Source organism: Amblyraja radiata, chromosome 6 (genome assembly GCF_010909765.2).
Source record: "Amblyraja radiata isolate CabotCenter1 chromosome 6, sAmbRad1.1.pri, whole genome shotgun sequence".
NCBI lineage: Eukaryota > Metazoa > Chordata > Chondrichthyes > Rajiformes > Rajidae > Amblyraja > Amblyraja radiata.
This window is the reverse complement of record NC_045961.1, coordinates 92,774,179-92,791,124: the sequence shown is the minus strand read 5'-3', so window position 1 is coordinate 92,791,124 and position 16,946 is coordinate 92,774,179. Positions and strand designations below refer to the sequence as shown.

The 16,946-nt window shown below is 44.2% G+C and overlaps 1 protein-coding gene across 1 annotated transcript in view; it reads left to right on the top strand.

The window, feature by feature from the left end:
- Positions 1-12,503: 12,503 nt before the first annotated feature.
- tmem131 (transmembrane protein 131) overlaps positions 12,504-16,946 on the top strand; it is a 181,371-nt gene continuing 176,928 nt past the window's right edge. The window contains 2 exon segments of the mRNA XM_033023248.1: positions 12,504-12,637; positions 12,847-13,303. Coding sequence (XP_032879139.1) covers positions 13,147-13,303 — 157 coding nt within the window. The 5' untranslated portion in view covers positions 12,504-12,637; positions 12,847-13,146.

Sequence of the window (16,946 nt, the reverse complement as noted above, 5' to 3'; positions counted from 1 at the left end):
ACATATTCACTTACACACAAAAAATCATCCTCCCACAATGGTTACCACTGTGGGGGAAGGCACAATGTCCAGTCCCCATCCCCAGTTCTCCCAAAGTCAGGCCTATTGAGGCCTCCGCGATTGCCTCTACGGAGGCCGGATGTTCCTGGCCGTTCTGGCCGGGTGCTGTTGCCCCGGCGTCGGGAGAGTCCTTTCAGCGGCTGGGCCACCTGGAACGGCCGCTTCCTAGCTGGAGACCGCGGCTTCCGAAGAAGACAAGGCCGCGCCGGTTTGGAGCTCCCAGGCTCCTGATGTTAAAGTCGGCGCCGCCCGCTCCGCTCCGCAGACCCGCAGCCCGGAGGTGTTGATCTCGGCGGTCACAGCTCACCAGAGCTCCAGCGTGTCGATCCAGCGCGGCGACCCAGGCAAGGCATCGCCCGCTCCGCGATAGCGCTCCAGCGCTGTGCCGCCAACCAAGCCAAAGTGCTGGGCGGTCCCCGCCAGGAAACGGCGCTCCAAGCCCGCTGGTAGGCCACGAGGACGGGTCGACGGGACAGCCCGGAGAAAAAGCTGCCTCACCGACCAGGTAGGGACCTAGATAGTTGAGGCAGGGACTATCCCAACATTTAAGAAACACTTAGACAGGTACATGGATATACGACAGGTTTTGAGGGATATGGAGCAAATGCGGGCAGGTGGGACTAGTTAAACTGGGACATGTTGGCTGGTGTTGGCAAGTTGGGCCAAAAGCCCTCCGGTCACTCCAGGCTAGCCACCATCATCGGCTCTGCTGGTTCGCCTAGGTCCTATCTTGCCGACCATGCGGGAACCGTCTACCGCCAGTCCTGCCAACACCTGCGGCTCATCAACGAGCCTCCACCACCGCCCGCGGACCCTTTTGCTCCCCCGCTGCAGTCTCAGCCTCCGGCCGCTGCTCCGCCCGCCGCTCCTCGCATGCCTCGGTCTCTGCCCTCTCAGCTCTATCAGTCCGTTCCTCCCCCGGCTCTTCCTCCCTCGCCTGCCTACGCGCTGCCCGCTGCTGTGTCCGCATCCCCTCCTTCATCTCCGTCTCCTCCATCCCCTCCCAGCTCCCCCGTTCCGGCTCGGCCGTCTGCACCTGTTCCACTTCTTCCTGCAGGGAGGGAAGATGGCGAGATGCGAACCCGGTCGGGACGTGTCGTCAAGCCGCCTGTCCGCTATGGTGACTTTGCTTAACCGTTTATAGCGCATGAGACGTGGTCGCCCTGTCACTATTTTGTTTGCCTTTCGTTTCTAAGGGGAAGGATGTAGATGACATGTGCATGTACCTTTAATATAGTTACCTCATCACTACTAACCACTCCCCATATCACAAGTATAATTACAACCTCCCCACCCACTGATCGCTCTCTAGTTTCCGTGACAGACCACGTACAGCTAGTGCTTTCTGTAATGTTACAGTATGAATAAAAGAAGTAAAGCTACAGTGTGTTGATGACACTTCTTTACAATGACTATAACACCAACTTCAACTATGGACTTCTGTGGATTCTCTTTGGTTGTACTGAAGAATTTCCGTATTATTGTAGTTATTAATGTATTGAAGTTTAGTCTATTATGTGTATTGTGTTTACAGACCTGTTATTCTGCAGCAAGTAAGAATTTCATTATTCTTTTGGCAGTATCTGTCACAATGAACCACTCTTGGCTCTTTCTCTTCTTGATTGGGCAACTAGAGAACCGTCTTGGTCAAGAAACAACAGAGGATGAAAGAAGATAAGTAATATTCCTCTGCCCTAAGAGACATATTCCACATGTATGAAATACATATAGATTGGTTTCTTCGGTGGTCTTAACAGTGAACTCCCACTTCCAGCAGGGAAAAGGGGACAGATGCAATTGCTCCTGACTCTGGTATGGAAGCTGAGGGCAGCATGCATTAAACGGAAGTCATACAGCTACAAAAAATGAAACCTAACAGGCTGTGTTTAAACAATGCTCTAGACGATTAAAACATTTTAGAGGAGCGCTCCGTCTTGGCAGAGCAGGTCAAGTCTTTTTGGTAACCACAGAATGTTGCACATCAACATCATGCGGGCAGAGTGTTTCCGCCCAGATATACTATATGATGGACAGCTGAGGGTGAAAAGGAAGAGGAAAATGCAAAGTGCTGGAGGAACTCAACGGGTCAGGCAGCTTCTGGCATGGACAGGCGACGTTTCAGGTCGGGACCCCAGGTCTGGGCCCTCCTTCACACTCAGAATGTCTAATTTGACAATTCATTTGACTGCAATTTAAGTAAGGTCTTCACACCAGCAGAACCATAACTTACTTTCAGTCTGCTGTTGCCCGTCATAAACTCTGTTTGGCCTCAAGACAAATAAAAAAGCCAACACTAAATAAATCTTGCAAAACAAATTTATCTATCCAAACTCATGCATGGAAATATCTATTAATCACCCTGTGTGGTTAATTAATTTCTCTTAATTGAGCGTTTGCCTGGCCTATCCAACATCCAATGCTAATCTTGCACCTGCACCTGCTGCTATTTCCTTCGCTCCATAGATGCTGCTGCACCCGCTGAGTTTCTCCAGCATTTTTGTGTACCTTCGATTTTCCCGCATCTGCAGTTCCTTCTTAAACTCCAATGCTAATCTGTTGGCTAAAGGTGAATGATGGAAGACTGCCTATTCAATGGTTCAATGGTACTTTATTGTCACGGGTACACAAGTGCAGTGAAATTCTTTTTTGTTTTGCATGCAGTTCAATTACAGTTGTAAGCTTTGGAATACAACTTGAGCCAATCTAAGGCTTAAAAGGCCCAGATTTGGACTGCATCATTTTGGCATGGATGGGAGCATTTATGGCTGATTGTCAGGCACATTAAAGGACTGGCTGATTTGTGGTTGGTAAGATGATGGTTTCCATCCTGGAGATGTAGGAACGGGGCTGAGCTCTGGAGCCATCTCCATTCTCCAGGATCAGTACCTTAGCAAACGGAGTAAGCTAGTGGAGGACTGATAGTAGGGCTATTGTAGGACCTCACAAGCCTGCTTGAACACGAATATCTATGGCAGTGTGGCAGCAGCCTGACGATATATAGGAAGAGCATAGCAAAAGGATTTGAGTATAGGAGCAGGGAGGTTCTACTGCAGTTATACAGGGTCTTGGTGAGACCACACCTGGAGTATTGCGTACAGTTTTGGTCTCCAAATCTGAGGAAGGACATTATTGCCATAGAGGGAGTGCAGAGAAGGTTCACCAGACTGATTCCTGGGATGTCAGGACTGTCTTATGAAGGAAGACTGGATAGACTTGGTTTATACTCTCTAGAATTTAGGAGATTGAGAGGGGATCTTATAGAAACTTATAAAATTCTTAAGGGGTTGGACAGGCTAGATGCAGGAAGATTGCTCCCGATGTTGGGGAAGTCCAGGACAAGGGGTCACAGCTTAAGGATAAGGGGGAAATCCTTTAAAACCGAGATGAGAAGAACTTTTTTTTACACAGAGAGTGGTGAATCTCTGGAACTCTCTGCCACAGAGGGTAGTCGAGGCCAGTTCATTGGCTATATTTAAGAGGGAGTTAGATGTGGCCCTTGTGGCTAAGGGGATCAGAGGGTATGGAGAGAAGGCAGGTACGGGATACTGAGTTGGATGATCAGCCATGATCGTATTGAATGGCGGTGCAGGCTCGAAGGGCCGAATGGCCTACTCCTGCACCTAATTTCTATGTTTCTATGTTTCTATGTAAGCAGGTAGACAAAAGTGCTGGAGAAACTCAGCGGGTGCAGCAGCATCTATGGAGCGAAGGAAATAGGCAACGTTTCGGGACGAAACGTTGCCTATTTCCTTCGCTCTATAGATGCTGCTGCACCCGCTGAGTTTCTCCAGCACTTTTGTCTACCTTCGATTTTCCAGCATCTGCAGTTCCTTCTTAAACACGATATGTAGGAAGTAACTGGCTTTGGCTGGTGCTGTGATGCAAACTGAGATTTTGGAATTCAGATGCTGCACCTTCATGTTGCAAACGATGGGCAAATCTGCACAAAGCCCTGTGCCAACTTCTCCACTCTCTTTGACACAATGACTGACTCTGGCAGGTCAACTGCAGTGAATAGAAAAGTCTTGGAGTCATACAATACAAAAACGGGCTCTTCGGTCTGAAAGAAGCTTCAATACACTTAAACGTTGCACAAACATTGACAAAAGCTCTTAAATTGAAACTCTATGGCAGTGTGGCAGCAGCCTGACAATATATAGGAAGCAGGTAGACAAAAGTGCTGGAGAAACTCAGCGGGTGCAGCAGCATCTATGTTAATTTACCGTCTGAAGAAGGGTCTCGACTCGAAACGTCACCCATTCCTTCTCTCCAGAGAGGCTGCCTGTCCCGCTGAGTTACTCCAGCTTTTTGTGTCAATCTTGTTAATTTATCCCATTGAAATTCAAACTTATATTTATGTTGTTTGTCCTAATTATGATATCATACCGTTTAAATAACACCTCTGACTATGATGAGTAGTTTGCGAATATTTATTTGGTTAATATGATACTGCTTGCTTTTTAGATTAGTAAGTCTGTTTTCCTTCTTGTCCCTGCTTGTCTGTGGATTTGCTTTGCAATAGCAATTGTGCTTTGGTTTTAACTTAAAAAAAAAAAAGTTGTGCAACATTATCTGGACCTTTTCTTAAGTCTTCAAAGACTTGAACATATTATGTAATGTTTGTTCCCTTCTTTGCATATGTTAGCCTGATGATTTCCATCTCCACCACCAGAACTGCTCATATTACAGCAATGATCAATATCCACAGGTTTTGGCCTGCAGGACAAACTATTTCATATTTAGTATTCATCCATTCGTTCACCAAAATGAGATGATTTAAAAAAAAAAATGTATACTTGATGTTAATTATCTAGTTAGCTCTTGTGAACCGTTAAAAGTTAATTAATTACAACTGCACAATTAATTGTACATGTGATAAAAACAGAAAATGCTGGAAACACTCCATGTGTCAAACAGCAACAGTGGCGAGAGAAACAGAATGTTTCAGGTCAAAGCCCTTTCACTGTTACCTTTTTGGTAACTGCTCTCTGTCATTCTACCTGCTGTAAACGTGGAATCAGGGAATACTCTGCCATCTTGTTCTCGTGCTCCCATTGGTGATAGCATGCAACAAAAAAACTTTTCATTGTACCTCAGTATACTTGACAATAAACAATAAACTATAAACTCACAACCTATATTAACATTCATTTGAACAAAGTCTCAATTGTAAAATCTTCAAGGTTGTTTTCAAATCTTCCATGATACTGTCCCAACTTACTTCTAATTTTCTCCTGCCCAGCCATCCTCCTAGATACATGTATTCTTCCATTTCTAATCAGTACTGAATTTAATTAATCCATCATCGCCAGTTGTACCTTCAGTTGCCAAGGCCTATGTTTCTTCACCAATCTCCCTCTCTTTTTTTTACCTTTAATGTTATTTTTATCCTAATGTGGTTTGATATAAAACATTTTGGCTAAATATAATGTAAAACATGGTTGGGTCTCTTTAATACTGTATCTCACAGGAGCTATATAAATATAAAAGTTGCTGCTGTTGCAACAAGTATATTGCAGCTTTTCTCTATTACCTCCGTCCAACCTTGCCATTGATGTGATGTGTCCAACCAGAGAACTGCATAGTTATCATTAGCTCTACACTTCATGAATAAGCAGCACATGTTTTAGCTTACTGCCTGGTTTCTACCCATTAGTTACAGGTGAAGAAGGAGCAAAAGTTCAAAAACATTAGTTGTCCTTGCTGCAACTTCCACCTTCGCCCATTCTTGGTGATTCTGAATCACAGGTACACAAGTAAGGCTGTGCTGAAGTTAATTTGTCCCATTTTAGTTAGTTATTGTGCACCAGTAACCCGTTGAGCATCCGTCTCATGCTGTCAAGTGATCCTCTTTGGTCTCTGTCATGATGTTTAGTTTAGTTTAGAGATACAGCAATGAACCAGGTCCTTCGGCTCATGCTGACCATTGATCATAGAAACATAGAAAATAGGTGCAGGAGTAGGCCATTCGGCCTTTCGACCCAGCACCACCATTCAATATGATCATGGCTGATCATCCAAAATCAGTACCCCGTTCCAGCTTTTTCCCCTTATCCCTTGATTCCCTTAGCCCTAAGATCGCTCTTCACACTAGTTCAAGGTTATCTAACTTTCTCATCTATTCCCTACACATTGGGGGAAATGTTTATAGAGACAAATACAACTACGACCTCACATAACTTTGGGATGTGGAAGAAAACTGGAGCACCCAGAGAAAATATCTTCAGGCTAACCCCATTTGGTAGCATAATGTAAGTCCAAAATCTCTTGTTATTTTGTCAGGAAGCCCTGACCACTGCCTGCTATTTGTCCATTTCTACTTGAAGAACCATATCCTTTACTTGCTTCTTATTAGATCACTGTTGGGTTATTTGCCAAAGCAGCAACATCGCATTGTAATGTTTGTAGATTGCGTATGGGTTGCTTTTTGCATAGGCAAATAAATAGAGATAGAGATAGAGCTGTAAACAGTACAAGCTTTACTGAAGGAAGTAACTCTCAACTAAATAATAGTGTCACGCTCGACAATGTACAAAAGTCATATGATACAGTCTGTACATTTCTTAAATGTACCCTTATGCCTATATACATTAATTACAGTAATAGATATAAAGGATGCCCTGACCAGTCTTAAATAAATTGAACTCTCTTGTTCCTTTTTCAATGTTTAATTATATCCAAGAAAAGTATTGTTTATGTGCAGATAAGCATCCACATGATTTGATATTGACATTGACACACTGAGTGGGAGTCAGCAGACAGGAGATGACCAGGTTAATGAACAAGGTATTCAAGAAGGAACTGCAGATGCTGGAAGATCGAAGGTACACAAAAATGCTGGAGAAACTCAGCGGGTGCAGCAGCATCTATGGAGCGAAGGAAATAGGTGACGTTTCGAGCCGAAACCCTTCTTCTGACTCAGACTAATGAACAAGGTAGTGAGTCTGAAGAGGGCCACGACCCGAAACGTCACCCATTCTTTCTCGCCAGAGATGCTGCCTGTCCCGCTGAGTTACTCCAGCTTTTTGTGTCTATCAAAGGAGTGAGTATACTTTCTTCCAGAGGAAACCAGAGGAGGAGTGCTGTCTTTCTCGAGAGAGCTTCACCTTCAAGGATGAGAGCTTGTCCGGCATTTCGGTAACTTCCACTGTACAATGAGCAAATGTCTTAAACCCAATAATTCATTCTAACTCATGAAACTAATGCACAGTACAAATGGCCAAGCACTGGAAGCTTCAGATGTGACAAAAGGGGATTTCAATTCCGATCTTGTAAGTCCTTGTACGGAACAAAAGTTGAAGCTACATCCCAATTGAAAAATAATAAGGCTCTGGGAGCAAATGGCACACGTGCTGGAATCCTAATGCCCCTGTCCCACTTAGGAAACCTGAACAGAAACCTCTGGAGACTTTGTGCCCCACCCAAGGTTTCCGTGCGGTTCCCGGAGGTTCCTGGAGCTTTTTATCAGTCTCCCTACCTGCTTCCACTACCTGCAACCTCCGGCAACCACCTGCAACCACCTGCAACCTCCGGGAACCACACGGAAACCTTGGGTGGGGCGCAAAGTCTCCAGAGGTTTCCGTTCAGGTTTCCTAAGTGGGACAGGGGCATAAAGCTTGACAATGAAGAGCTTCAGTAACAAATCCACAATCACATCGTCCACATCTGAGAAAGGAGGATTTCTTTATTATCACATGCACCGCAACACAATGATATTCTTTTTTTTGCATACAGTTCATAAAATTATCACTATGCATAAACACAATCCCAGATTAAGTACAAAGTTTATTAAAATAATCCACTGAGACCATATACAAGAGTCACCAGATTTTGGCGCCATTTTCAAAGTCCACGTTGCTTTAAGTGCAGTTGGCCATAAACCATATAACCATATAACAATTACAGCACGGAAACAAGCCATCTCGGCCCTTCTAGTCCGTGCCGAACACTTACTTTCACCTAGTCCCATCTACCTGCACTCAGACCATAACACTCCATTCCTTTCCCGTCCAAATACCTATCCAATTTATTTTTAAATGATAAAAACAAACCTTCCTTCACCACTTCCACTGGAAGCTCATTCCACACAGCTACCACTCTCTGAGTAAAGAAGTTCCCCCTCATGTTGCCCCTAAACTTTTGTCCCTTAGTTCTCAAATCATGTCCTCTTGTTTGAATCTCCCCTACTCTCAATGGAAAAAGCTTATCCACGTCAACTCTGTCTATCCCTCTCATAATTTTAAAGACCTCTATCAAGTCCCCCCTTAACCTTCTGCGCTCCAAACAATAAAGACCTATCTTGTTCAACCTTTCTCTGTAACTTAGGTGCTGGAACCCAGGCAACATTCTAGTAAATCTCCTCTGTACTCTCTCTATTTTGTTGACATCCTTCCTATAATTGGGCGACCAAAATTGTACACCATACTCCAGATTTGGTCTCACCAATGCCTTGTACAATTTTAACATTACATCCCAGCTTCTATACTCAATGCTCTGATTTATAAAGGCTAGCATACCAAAAGCTTTCTTTACCACCCTATCTATATGAGATTCCACCTTCAGGGAACTATGCACAGGTATTCCTAGATCCCTCTGTTCAACTGCATTCCTCAATTCGCTACCGTTTACCATGTATGTCCTATTTTGATTTGTCCTGCCAAGATGTAGCACCTCACACTTATCAGCATTAAACTCCATCTGCCATCTTTCAGCCCATTCTTCCAAATGGCCTAAATCTCTCTGTAGACTTTGAAAATCTACTTCATTATCCACAACACCACCTTAGTATCATCTGCATACTTACTAATCCAATTTACCACACCATCATCCAGATCATTGATGTATATGACAAACAACAGTGGACCCAACACAGATCCCTGAGGCACCCCACTAGTCACCAGCCTTCAACCTGACAAACAGTTATGCACCATTACTCTATGTTATCTCCCATTCAGCCACTGTTGAATCCATCTTGCTACTCCACTATTAATACCCAACAATTGAACCTTCTTAACGCACCTTCCGTGTGAAACCTTGTCAAAGGCCTTACTGAAGTCCATATTGACAACATCCACCGCTTTTCAAAAATTCAAGAAGATTAGTGAAACATGACCTACCAGGCACAAATCCATGTTGACTGTTCCTGATCAGACCCTGTTTATCCAGATGATTATATATATTATCTCTAAGTATCCTTTCCATTAATTTTCCCACCACTGAAGTCAAACTAACAGGTCTATAATTGCTAGGTTTACTCTTAGAACCCTTTTTAAACAATGGAACAACATGTGCCTCCGGCACCATTCCCGTTTCTAATGAAATTTGAAATATTTCTGTCATAGTCCCTGCTATTTCTACACTAACTTCTCTCAATGTCCTAGGGAATATCCTGTCAGGACCTGGAGACTTATCCACTTTTCTATTTTTCAAAAGTGTCAGTACTTCCTCTTCTTTGATCCTCATAGTTTCCATAGCTACCCTACTTGGTGGATACCGAAGAAAAGAAATTGTTCAATATCTCCCCCATCTCTTTTGGCTCTTCAGATAGCTGTCCACTCTGACTCTCTAATGGACAAATTTTATCCCTCGTTTTCATTTTGTTATTAATATAGCTATAGAAACCCTTTGGATTTACTTTCACCTTACTTTCCAAAGCAACCTCATATCTTCTTTTAGCTTTTTTTATTTCTTTCTTAAGATTCTTTTTACATTCTTTATACTCCTTAAGCACCTCATTTACTCCATGCTGCCTATAATTATTATAGATCTCTCTCTTTTTCCAAACCAAGTGTCCAATTTCCCTTGAAAACCATGGATCTTTCCAATTATTACTCTTTCCTTTCAACCGAACAGGGACATAAAGATTCTGTACTCTTAAAATGTCACCTTTAAATGTCCTCCATTTCTCTGCTACATTCTTCCCATAAAACAAAATGTCCCAATTCACTCCTTTTAAATCCTTTCGCATCTCCTCAAAGTTAGCCTTTCTCCAATTACAAATCTCAACCCTTGGTCCAGTTCTGACCTTCTCCATAATTATATTGAAACTAATGGTATTGTGATCACTGGACCCAAAGTGCTCCCCAACACATACCTCCATCAACTGACCTGTCTCATTTCCTAACAGGAGGTCCAGCACTGCCCCTTCTCTAGTAGGTACCTCTATGTATTGCTGCAAAAAACTTTCCTGCACACATTTTACAAACTCCAAAATCATCCAGCCCTTTTACAGAATGTGTTTCCCAGTCTATGTGTGGAAAATTGAAATCTCCCACAATCACTACCTTGTGCTTACTACTAATATCTGCTATCTCCTTACACATTCGCTCTTCCAATTCTCGCTCCCCATTAGGTGGTCTATAATACACCCCTATAAGTGTTGCTACACCTTTCCCATTTCTCAGTTCCACCCAAATAGCCTCCATAGATGAGCCCTCTAATCTATCCTGCCAAAGCACTGCTGTAAAAAGCTTCCCTGACAAGCAATGCAACACCTCCACCTTTTGCCCCTCCAATTCTATCACACCTGAAGCAACGAAATCCTGGAATATTTAGTTTCCAATCACAGCCATCCTGCAACCATGTTTCACTAATCACCACATCATACTTCCAGGTGTCAATCCAGGCTCTAAGCTCATCCACCTTTCTTACAATGCTCCTAGCATTAAAATATACACATTTAAGAAACCCACCACCTCTTATTCTCTGATTATTTTTTTTTCTTCTTTCTCCCCTACATGTTGGGTCTGAGTGCTTCCCTTCTCTGCCTCCTGCCTCACACACTGTCTACTAGCTTTCTCTATTTGAGTCTCTCCCCCCAACCGTTCTAGTTTAAAGTCTCCCCAGTAGCCTTTGCAAATCTCCCCACCAGGATATTGGTTCCCCTCGGGTTCAAGTGCAACCCCTCCTTTTTGTACAGGTCACACCTTCCCCAAAAGAGGTCCCAATGATCCAGAAACTTGAATCCCTGCCCTCTGCACCAGTCTCTCAGCTACGCATTTATCCTCCACCTCACTCCATTCCTATTCTCACTGTCGCGTGGCACAGGCAGTAATCGTGAGATTGTTACTTTTGCAGTCCTACTCCTTAACTCTCTTCCTAACTCCCTAAATTCTTTTTTCAGGACCTCTTCTCTTTTTCTACCTATGTCATTGGTACCTATATGTACCACGACTTCTGAAGGACCGTTTTCCTGACGATGTTGCAGGTTTGGCCTGGCCAAGCGCAGTTGTAGGTGTCCACCGCCCTGTGTTGCTACAGGCTGTATCCAGTCCGCACGCTCGGTCTCCTGGAGTGGCGCCCGATCGAGTCGGCCCCAGGCTGTTGCAGGGCCTCCAGCCATCACCTCAATCCGGATCGGCCAGCAAACCATTGTCCCTCTCTCGGCACCAGCCATCATTCAACCCGTATGCTCCAGGGGCGCCTCTGGCAACTGACCTTGAGCATATGGAAGGTAAGAAGTCAAGATCCTCTTACCGGTCCTTTGTTCTTGCGTCCGCTGCCATCTTGACTCTCTACATCTCCCTCTTTGGTCCTTGTGAATTCCTGAGAATCTCTGGCTCAACGCTGCTCAAATTGGAACATTTGCAAGAGTATTGAGAACTTCAATGCATCAGAAACACACAGCGAGCCCTGCATTAAGTGACAGATGAAGTGCCCTACTACACAAACTATTCATCCAACTGCCCCATCAGCCACCTCCTACCCCATCTGTGGAAGAGTCTATGGTAGTCACTTTGGCCTCAATAAGCATCTAATAACTCACATAACTGGAGGTAAAGCAAGTCATTCTCAATCCCAATGGACATCCGAAGAACATTGACTGTGTATAAAATGTAATTAATTGGGCGTAAAGCCTTTAATGATGTCCTGAGGTTGCCTGCAATCAGAACATGTTATCTTATTTTAAAAACTCTGTATTAATAGTTTGTGTGTAGGATGGATGGGTTTCATTGTCCATATTTAAATACTACCACATTTTGACCTTGTATTTAGATACATTCCTACTCCTTAAAAAGGTTAAAAATGTTTAAAATTCTCTTGTTTGTATTATTTCATACCTCCAATTGGTGGTCTCCTTATTTTGTTTGTGGCGGTGGTTTTGGCGGGAGTTTGTGATTGGTGTCGAAAGGGAAACAAGCTATATGAAGCAGATTAGTTTCATGTCTGTCAATTTTATGGGGCGGAGTTCTGTGCCTTTTGAGTTGGCGAAGAGTTAACGTCACTTGGTGATAGCGTCGGAGTGTCTAGTTCGTGTATTTCTTCGCTCTCTGATTCAGAGCCCTTGCTTAAATTGGTGACATTTCTTGTTAGCATTCTTTTTTAAAGAAAGGAGGGGAGAGAGAGTGGGCGGAGGGAAGGAGAGAGGGGGGTGGGCCGTGGGCCGCGACGTGGGTAAGAAGTTTGTATGAGAGAAAAAGAGAGGATGTGGCAGAGAGAGAGGGGTAAAGCAGAAAGGTGAAGGAGAAGGGAGGTGGGAAAGGGACGTGGAAAAAAAAAATACATATAGAGGTAAAGCAGAAAGGTGAAAGAGAAGGGAGGTGGGATAGATACGTGGAAAAAAATATTACGTATAGAGGTAAAACAAAGAAGTGAAGTGGGAAAGGGACGTGGAAAAAAAATTACACAGAGAGGTAAAGCAGAAAGGTGAAAGAAGGGAGGTGAGAAAGGGACGTGGAAAAAAAATTACATAGAGAGGTAAAACAGAAAGGTGAAAGAGAAGGGAGGTGGAATATATCTATAGAGAGTAGTAGCAAAGATCCTCTGCTATAGGATCTTTGGTTGTAGTGGAAACAAGAGGAAATACAAGGAAGGGGTGCGTTCATTATTCTGTGTTGATGCATATGTGCATTTCCTCTTTGGTGGGTGTGTGTGTGTGTAAGAGTGAGAGGGGGAGGTAACCGGCGCGTAGTCAGAGGCAGGGCGAGTTTTGTCGGTCAGTGTGAGTGAGTGAGTGTGTAACACGCGGGCTGAGGGGGTCGCGCTTCCCCTCGCTGCAGCCACACACACACATACATACCCACACTCTCTCAGTCAGTGGCAGGCAAGCAGGCAAGCAGCAGCAGCAGCAGGCAGTCGGGAAGCAGCATGGCGAAGTGGAAGGCGGCGGGTTCGCACAGCTCCGGACAGCAGCCGCGGTGGAGCGCCGCCGCCACTGCTCCCTCCCCGCCGGCACGGCTGCTTTTGGGACTCCTTCATCTATTTATTATGGCTTGTTTACGCCTGGCGGAAGGGACGACAGAAGGTTAGTTGAATTAAAAATAATAATAATAATAATAATGAATTGCCACCACTAACCCTCTCTCCCCCATACACGCAACACATCTGCTTCACTGAGGCAGAGCCCGGGTTGATTTTTAATTTAATTTCTTAATAAGAATTCGGCTGAAAAGAAAAGGCGGTGAATGTTTTTTTTTTTTAAAGAAAGAGGGTTTTGTAGAGCATCCGAGCGACCCGTTTATGAGGGCCCCCCCTAATCGAAATTTAGCCCCTCGTTATTGCTTGAAGGACTCTGAACCCGTTTGTACAATTCAATGTTTTTTTGTTTGTGTTTTAATTCATTAAAAGAGGCCAACGAGGTCCAGGTGTAGCGGCCGCGCAGGGTCGGCTGTCGGCGGCCACTCGTCTACACCAGCCCGAGGCTTCGCTCGGCCTAAAGGGAGAGGGTTGGGGGGCCACAACAGGAATAAACCCACACCAGGTGGTTTTTGTTCCTAATGGTGTTTTATTTTAAATACATCTTCGAGAGATCCATAGGAGCGCGTCTGCGAACAAGTCGGAAGTGTTTAATTTGCCCATTCTCTCTGGGTAAATGTGTTTGGGGCCTTTAGTGCAGCTGACTTAAATAAACCGAGGCAGTGGAGGAAGGAACATCATGCTTGGACAAACGTGGGGTTTAAAAAGACCTGGGGGTTTTTTTTTCCCCCCTCCCCATTAATTTCTCGTGAACTGGTTTCACTTGAGCCTTGCCACGCAAATTGTCAGTGTGAACCTTAGAGTTTCTCCTCATGATTTGCAATGGTTTGTTGTGGATATTAATTAAAGTGACATTTGGATGTGGTTTCTTCGGCGAGGCATTTAGTTGTACCAATATACATAAAAATCAAAACCAACTAAGTAAAATAATCATATATGCACAACAAAATGTTAAATGAATGTAGTTTGATGTTCAGAACTTTTAGTTTGGCTGGATTAATTAATGCTGGAGTTTGCTAAAATATGCCACTAATGGTATACTGTCACATGTGCCGTGATACAATAACAAAAAAAAAAGTTGTTTTGCGTGTTATTCGGGCAAATCATACCCTACACAGCCAGGTACATTGGGTGGAGCGAAAAAAAGAAAATAAACAGACTGCAGAATATAGTGTTATGCGTACAGAGAAAATGCAGACGGAATAAGAGTAAGGACCACAATGAGGTAGATTGGAAGATTGGGAATTGTTCCTAAGCATATGAGAGAGATGTTCAAGAGTCTGCAACAGTGGGGAAGAAGCTGTTCTTGAATCTGATAGTACATACTTTCAAACATTTGTATCCTTTGCCTGATGGGAGAGGAGAGAATAGAGAATGGCTGGGGTGTGAGTAGTCCAGAGTAATGTTGGCTGCTCTCCTGAAGTAGTGTGAAGTATACATGGAATAGATTTGGGGGGGGGGGAGGAGGATGGGGCTTTTGCGTGATGGACCGGGTCGTGTCTACAACTCTGCAATTTCTTGTAGTCCTGGACAGACAGAACAGTTGCCATATCAGGCTGTGATGTTTCTCGATACGATACTTAATCTGGTGCATATGTAGAAATTGATAAGAGTCATTGGAGACCGGCTTAATTTCCTTAGCCTACTGAGAAAGTAGAGTTGGTGTGGTTGCTTGGCTGTGACTTCAATGTGGCTGTAAGAAGGCAAATTGTTGATCATATTTACACCTAGGAGCTTGACGCTCTCTACCATCTCCACTTTAGCGCCATTGTGTCTGACTGCAGTTTGTACTCAACCCTGCTTCCTGAAGTCTATGGTCAATCCCTTCATTTTGCTAACTTCGGTGTTGACTTGACACCATGCTACTAGGCTCTCTGTCTCGTCATTGTTTGATATCTAGCCCACTGCAGTGGTGTCATCTGCAAACTTGTTAATGGAATTGGAGCAGAATATGGCCACACAGTTGTGGGTGCACAGGTTGTACATTAAGGGACTGAGAACCCATTTTTGCAGGTGCTGGTGTTGAGAATTATCGTGGAGGAAGTTTTGTCGCCTTGCTGATTGCGGTCAGAAAGTTAAGGGACTAGAGTGATACAGTGTGGAAACAGGTCCTTCAGCACAACTTCCCCACACTGGCCAACGTGTTCCAGCTACACTAGTCCCACCTGCCATTTGGTCCATATCCCTCAAAGCGAGTCCTATCCATGTACATGTGTAACTGTTTCTTAAATGTTGGGATAATCCCAGCCTCAACTACCTCCTCTGGCAGCTTGTTCCATACACCCACCACTCTTTGTGTGAAAAAGTTACCCCTCAGATTCCTATTAAATCTTTTCTCCTTCAACTGAAACTATATCCTCTGGTCCTCAAATCACATACTAGTTGCAGATGGGTGAGCTGAGTCCTAGGTCTAGGAGTTTGGGGATGCGTTTGGTTGGAATCATGGTGCTGTTGGTGGACCTAGTCAATAAATAGGAATCTGATGTAGGTATCTTAGTTATCCAGATGTTCCAGGGAAATGTGTCGGGGTGGGGAGATGGCGTCTTCCATGGACCTGTTTTGGCAGTCGGCTACTTGTAGGGGATCAAAGCTGTCTGGGTGGCTGGAGATGAGGTGAACTTTAACCAGTCTCTTGAAACACTCCATGATGGTGGATGTCAGATGGTAGTCGTTAAGGCATGCAACTTTGTTTTTCTTTGGCATTGAGATGATGGAGGGTTTCTTAATGCAGGTGGGAGTAGGGAGGGATAAAAGATGACTACAAATACTCTGCCATGAGGTCCGTGCAGATTCTGGGGACATGGCCATTGACCTCATCTGGACTTGTTGCTCTCTGTGGGTTCACTGTCAGGAAGGTCAATCTGATGTCTGCAATGGTGACCCTACTTACAGGTGCACACAGGTTGTCAGGTGATATCATTCCACTGACCTTCCATTCGGACAAGCATAGAATCCTTTGACCACATTGGGGAGAGATGCATTGTTGCCAGCGATTATGTCCAACTTGCTTTGTGCCCCTTTATAGCATGCAAATCTCTGTGATTAGACTGGGACTCTGGCTTGGTCTATAATTATCTCCTGACATCCTTGATGGCTTTGCGAAGGTCGTTCCTAAATTTCCTTCGCAGGTCAGGATCATCTGACCTGAATGTCTCAGACTTGGTCATCACTCAGGAATTGACTTCTTTGGTGCACAATCCTCTCCATATGTACAAAGTCGGGTGACTCATTTAGGTTGGTGGCTGAGTACGGGCCATTCCACTCAATTCAATGTGAAGTATGGTGGTGAACTTGGTTCCTTTTTAAAAAGGGAGGGAGAGAGAAAACGGGGAATTACAGACCAGTTAGTCTAACGTCGGTAGTGGGGAAACTGCTAGAATCAGTTATTAAAGATGGGATAGCAGCACGCTTGGAAAGTGGTGAAATCATTGGACAAAGTCAGCATGGATTTATGAAGGGTAAATCATGTCTGACGAATCTTATAGAATTTTTCGAGGATGTAACTAGTAGAGTGGATAAGGGAGAACCAGTGGATGTGTTATATCTGGACTTTCAGAAGGCTTTCGACAAGGTCCCACATAAGAGATTAGTATACAAACTTAAAGCATACGGTATTGGGGGTTCAGTATTGATGTGGATAAAGAACTGGCTGGCAGACAGGAAGCAAAGAGTAGGAGTAAACGGGTCCTTTT